The 6,000-nt window shown below is 37.8% G+C and overlaps 1 protein-coding gene across 1 annotated transcript; it reads right to left on the reverse strand.

Annotated features, from left to right (window-relative positions):
* Positions 1 to 164: 164 nt before the first annotated feature.
* LOC122066662 (laccase-7-like) lies at positions 165 to 5,587 on the reverse strand. The gene is made up of 6 exons (XM_042630508.1): positions 5,451 to 5,587; positions 4,222 to 4,373; positions 3,880 to 4,124; positions 2,246 to 2,374; positions 1,195 to 2,160; positions 165 to 537 (listed from the first exon to the last, which is right to left on the reverse strand). The coding sequence occupies exons 1-6, from the start codon at positions 5,538 to 5,540 to the stop codon at positions 407 to 409; spliced, it is 1,713 nt and encodes a 570-aa protein (XP_042486442.1). The 5' UTR covers positions 5,541 to 5,587; the 3' UTR covers positions 165 to 406.
* Positions 5,588 to 6,000: the final 413 nt, after the last annotated feature.

Genomic DNA, 6,000 nt, shown 5'->3' on the forward strand with positions numbered 1-6,000 from the left:
CTTATTTTTATTAAACCGGTAGGACATTTGTCAAATCTTGAACTAGCTGTTTCATTTTGAACTTTACATAAACAAACAAATCAATTACATAATCTAAAGAACGTGCTCCAACTTTCCCTTTGTTTATTGAAAACAAAAAGAATTTCATTCATTGCATTGAAGCATTGAACCAATAATCAAAGAATTCTTCTTTCATTATAAGGTAGAAGTATGGTACACAGACCTTGTTTCTTCAAAAAAAAAAAAAAAAAAAGTACACAGACTTGGAGTCTTGACGACTAAATTCTACTCAAACTCAACTCACTCACAAAATTTAAAAGAATACCCAAATCACTGGTGTGTAGTAATTGTTGCTGAATGAGAAATACGTACAAAATAAGAAATTGAAGTAAAATAATGAAAATTTCTAACATTGAGGATAATCGGAAGGTGGGGGAGGGAGTTTGTAGAAAGGAGTTGGTCCCTCTTCAACAATTAAAGCCGTAGCCAAGCCCCATGAGAGGTGGGTTTCTAGATGGCAGTGCATTATCCATGCACCTGTGGAGCAGGAAAATGTTAATAATCTCACATTAGAAGTGGTTAGTCTGATGTAAAGATTTATAAGTACTTGAGCATTGAGAATGAGTTCTACCCAGGTCGAGTGTGGATCAGATTTTCATATGAAATCATTTTTGTATGGGTTGATTCACACAGATGAAATCCACTACAGAGTTGATTGTTGGGTGGATTCTATCTGTGCAGATCAGTCTCATACAAAAATGATTCTTATACGAGAACTTGATCCGCTCTTACCCAAGTCCATCAATAAGTATTATTAGGTTGCATTTGGTAATCATTCAATTCCAAAAACAACGTTTCATGTCAAAAACAAAAGTTTCAGTTTTTGTTTCAAAATTCCGTTTTAAAACAAAAAATGGTGTTTGGTGAATCTGAAAATTGTTCAGTTTTTTCTATATTTGGAACAAAACCGAAATGACGGAACAAGGTTTCATCATTCCATTTTGCATTACTAGATATTTTTTTTTTTTTTTTAAACACCAAGTTGACACCAAACATTTAATTCCAATTTTTTTGTTTCCATTAAATGGAAAAACATCAGAAACATTTGTATGAATAACTATCATACACAGTCTCATAGGTCCATAAAAAAATTTAAAGGGTAACGAGAAAATAATTAATTAATTAATCAATTACCTGGATTATCAGCTCGAAATCTGATGACAGCCCATCCTCCAGCTGGCACAGCGACGGTGTTACGCATCTGTGGATTAAACAAATTGAACTTACTCACATCCTGTATATGGTTGTAGTTCCCAAACCCCATAGCCAACACATAGAAATCATAACCGTGCAAGTGTATTGGGTGGTTCTCCACCCCCAACACGGCCGTGTTCTGAAACACCATCTCCACCGACGAATTAAAGGGTATCTTTTTCACACTCGTTGATTTCTGGGAGAACATTAACGTTTGGTTCAAGGTGTTATTGGGGTTGGTGTAGTCGAAGGTCACCAGTGGCTGACTTGGGAAATCTGCAGTGAACACCCCCTGGTTCTGGTTCGAACCAGAAAAGGCCGCCTGCAAAATGGACAATTTGGTGGGTACTTGGAATGACAAACCATTCATGTTGGCTGAGAATCGGGTCCCATTGGGTCCTCCACACGTGGCATTACCTCCAAGTCCACATGGTGAGATACTCATACCTATGGTTATAAACAGCCTCTCGTCCACTTGTAATGGTAAATTGCTGACTTGGCGTAAAGGACTGGTTAGGTTGCTATAGAACTTATAGGCAGTTGGTGTGTCATTGAAAGGTGGAAGGAGTGGGAGTTCTGGGGGGATTGATGAGGTGGTGGGCCCTCCCTCGTATTCCATTATTGCAGTTGCGGTTGTATTAACGAATGCAGCTACGGAACTGCTATAGGCCTGGATAGCCATGTAGTAACTCTTGGGTGGTTTGTTGGCTATCAAGAGGACATCGACCGTTTGGCCGGGGCCGCTCACGACGACATCTGTGGAATATGGTTCGGTGTAGCTGGCGTCGACTGCGACCACCGTGAGGTTGTGGTTTGCGATTTTGAAGAACAACTGGGTATTGACGGCGGCGTTGACGAGGCGGAGGAGGTAGACGTTATCAGGTTTCACTTTCAGCTTAAACGTATCTGTACAAGGGAGAAGAGAAGTTTGGTATAAAAGAAGAGACATACAACGGAGAGACCCAGACAAAGAGAATACTAATTAATTAACCTTTTTTAGGACATGGGTAGAGATCGCCAGGTTTGCCATTGATGGTGAGAGCATCGGAAAGGTTTGGTCCAAGACCAGTGAGGAAACCTTGATTATCGACATCAGTGATGCTGGCATTCCACCACTCCCCTGAGATGAACAGGCAAAACTATGTCAGTGATTCGCTAATAAAACATGCATGAATCAATGATAAATTGGCATCTCAAACATCTTTTGCAGCCACCGCATTGATGCAGTAAACAATTAGTAGTTAGAACCCTTGAGGTGTGTGTCCAAACAAATGTTCTCTATAACTTTACAGCGATGGTAGAGGATGTAAACTCACTAATTGACTTGGATTTATTTTGATAAACAAAGTTTTACGAATAATTTAAACAAAGCTTGACCGATAATTGATGGGGGTAAGGGTTTTCTAAGTACTTTTATTAGGTCGGCGGTGACAGAGGCTTTATTTGGACTTGGCTCATAAATTTTACAAACAAGGTAACGCTTTGGTTTAACCTTGCATGGAACATTTAAATATCATGTTTTCAGACACACAACATACACAAGTCCTTTTCATATGAGTCAAAACACCATAATGATATCTACCAAAAAAAAAACCATAATGATAACATTTTTTTATTATCTAAAATACGATTTATTATTGTTCAAGAAAAAGAAAAAAAAAAAAAATACCGCCTATATAAGGCAAAGTTGTGTTGGTACCAAACTTCTATTATCAACCAAGATTGTATCAAGCAAGACCCTAACGTTAGATGTATGACAATTTCTAAGGTTGTCTTGAACCATATAAAACAAGGTGTAAGTATGATTGTTTGATACGAGAATTTTTGCAATACTGTATAAGATCGGGTATTCCTTAAGACAGTGAAGGAAAATCCTTTGACCGTGGGGCTTTAGATGTGTCTATAGGGCTTGTGAACTCTATGATGAGACTAAATTTTTTTATCCGAATCACTATAAACTCGCCAAGTCCAATTGTTTTTTAAAATACTATCAAATCGATTTACTACTTTAGTAATTAACTTACATTAGTGAACATTTTTGTAAGGATCGAGTTTTCCTAAGGCCACGGTGAATAGATTCATCGTGGTCCATCATGACCCCAGATAATAAGAGGGGAGAGAGGGGTTTTCCTTTGGATCATCTCATCATTTAGCCACCGGTGAAGGAAAACTTTGTCTTTTTCATAATGATATAAGATCAAGATATAATAATATTTGATTCCCCTTTTTCTTTTTAAATATTTATATTTTTGTTAATTTATATATTTATTTATTGTATTCAGAAATAGAAAATCATGACTCCCCAAGTTTGACCACGCCGAATCACCAGATTTTTCTAAAATGGAATCAGAAAACCTAATTTTTTAAGCTATGATAGGTATTGAGGTATTGGGGGAGGGTAACAAACGGTGATTGCGAAGAACACAACCCAAAGAAATTGAATGTAATGACTCTTTAGTCTCTTAAATGAGTTTTGATTCACTCAAAAATGACTCAACTCGGTTGAATCCTCGCCCACCAGAGTCAACCTGGGTTTTAAACCATTTCTGAAGAGAGAGAGAGAGAGAGAGAGAGAGAGAGAGAGAGAGAGAGAGAGAGAGAGAGAGAGAGAGAGAGAGAACTAACCGAATAAAATAGGAACCTCCTTGTCGGGTTTGGGAAATGGGTAAGATTTGCCGTGCCTGGGGTGGATGATGAAAGCCCCATAAATGGTGGCTCTGCTCAAGTCTCTGTGTTCATGCCACCAAAGAGTTCCTTGTTGATCAGTAATGTTGAATTTGTAGGTGTAATTACTTCCTGGAACCAAGGGACACTGGGTTATATATGCTGCTCCATCTGCCCATCCACTCCGCCTCTGAAACAATCCATGCCTGTTCTCATATGATTAGTACGTAGTTAATGAATGAATGGACACTGATGGGTAATGAAAGAATAAATTTAAGCTGTTTCCAGTAATGATTTTCTTACCAGTGAAGGGAAATATTGATAGGTGATTGGTTGAGGACATGAACTATGAGGGTGTCGCCGTCCCTAACCCGTATCACCGGCCCTGGCATGCTTCCGTTCACCACTGTTACCTCCTGCTCGTAACACAGTCGCCGTAGCATCCGATTCTTAACCTGATTATTTCATTCATTAGAATAAACTAAAATAAAAATAAAAATAAATAAATAAAAAAAGGAGTTGGTGATTAAGGGAATCTCAAAATTCAAACAAGAAGGATCGATCACATATAAAAAATAACCCACGTCCCTTCCCTTAATTATTGAAAGAGGATTACCGAATACCCTTGTCATTACCATGCATAATGACCCTCAGAATATTCCTCTCAGAAGCAATAGGAAAAGGAAGGGACAACTACCCACCTTGCATGCGATGTTCGTTCAAGCGGCTACGGCCGAGATAGGAGAGAAAAAAAAAAAAATCAAGAGGCGGAGTAGGATCAATTTTTCATAAGTGAATAATTCTCGTATGGTGTCTGATCCATACATGAAATTCATTTGTTCTCACTCTTCTTATAATAGACTTTCATTTCACAATGGTCAATGATGATTAAACTTCTGAATTGACCAGATTATACTTAAGAGTGCTTTTTTTTTTCCTTCTTTCCTTCCTACTATAGTGTGATGCAGACTAGGTTTGTTCTTAAAATCAAAGGAAGGATGAGATTCAGAAGTTTTGATATATATGCTATCTCTACCATGCAAGTGCAAGCTTTAAAGCTGACTCTCTGACTAGGAAAACCCTGTTTATTTGGAGCAGGACTATTTGGCCTACTTTCTACTACATGATTGACAAAATCTAGTAATTCGAAAATTTTGAACTTTGCTTGCTCTCATGAGTATAATTTTATTTAAAAAAAAAAAACACCCATATTGTTCTTAGAAAGCTGACAAGGGGTTGGACACCCCAGTCACCCGTCTAGGTTTCCTATGCTCAAACACAACTCCCTGTTTATCTTTAAACAATCCTAGGAAATATGTGTCTTGACGTAGTGAACTTTCTCTCAAATTGATACTTTTCCATCAGTCGAGAGAATATGGAAGCTGGAGGGTTGGACTTTGAGAGCACATTGGGAAATGATTCTCCCTAAAGAATTGAGAAATCTTAAAATTAATGCTTCAAATATATAGACAAGTCTGAAACGAAAAAGATGAAACAAAAAAGAAGAAAGAGTTGAGGGGATGAGTGATTACTACTAATGTGTGCTCGACCACACTAGACGAAACCACAGAAGCCAATAGTAGAGTAAAAGCGCAGGCTACCAACAACATGGAGCGACCCATCTTCAAAGCTTTAGCAAATCCAGAAGATGTAGTTTGGCTATGCTGGATTTCCTCCACAGGCCACAAGAAGGGCCAGCCAGCCGATTGCTTATTAATAGCAGTTCCTCTTATGATTACCCACCATGATTGCGTCAGCTTATTATAAAACCTTAGAAGGTTCATCAACTCAACGCTTGGAGATAAGGAAAGAAAATAAAAATTTCCATATTCAAATGCATTTGTGTCGGCGAATCCTTCATTATCTACCTAACAAACGAAGTTGGTACAATTAGAACGTCTTTGGTATAATTTCAATACTCTTTTCTATTGATGGAGTACACTATTTTATTTTATTTTATTTTTTTATTTTAGGTACCTATGGAATACACTATTGTGGTAGCTGAAACAACAGAGTCACCAGCTGCTACATGACACACTTCAATCATTTATGATAGGTCTTCCAAAGTAAGGACAAAATTTT

The sequence above is a fragment of the Macadamia integrifolia genome, unplaced genomic scaffold, assembly GCF_013358625.1.
Source record: "Macadamia integrifolia cultivar HAES 741 unplaced genomic scaffold, SCU_Mint_v3 scaffold2519, whole genome shotgun sequence".
In the NCBI taxonomy this organism is placed as follows: Eukaryota; Viridiplantae; Streptophyta; class Magnoliopsida; order Proteales; family Proteaceae; genus Macadamia; species Macadamia integrifolia.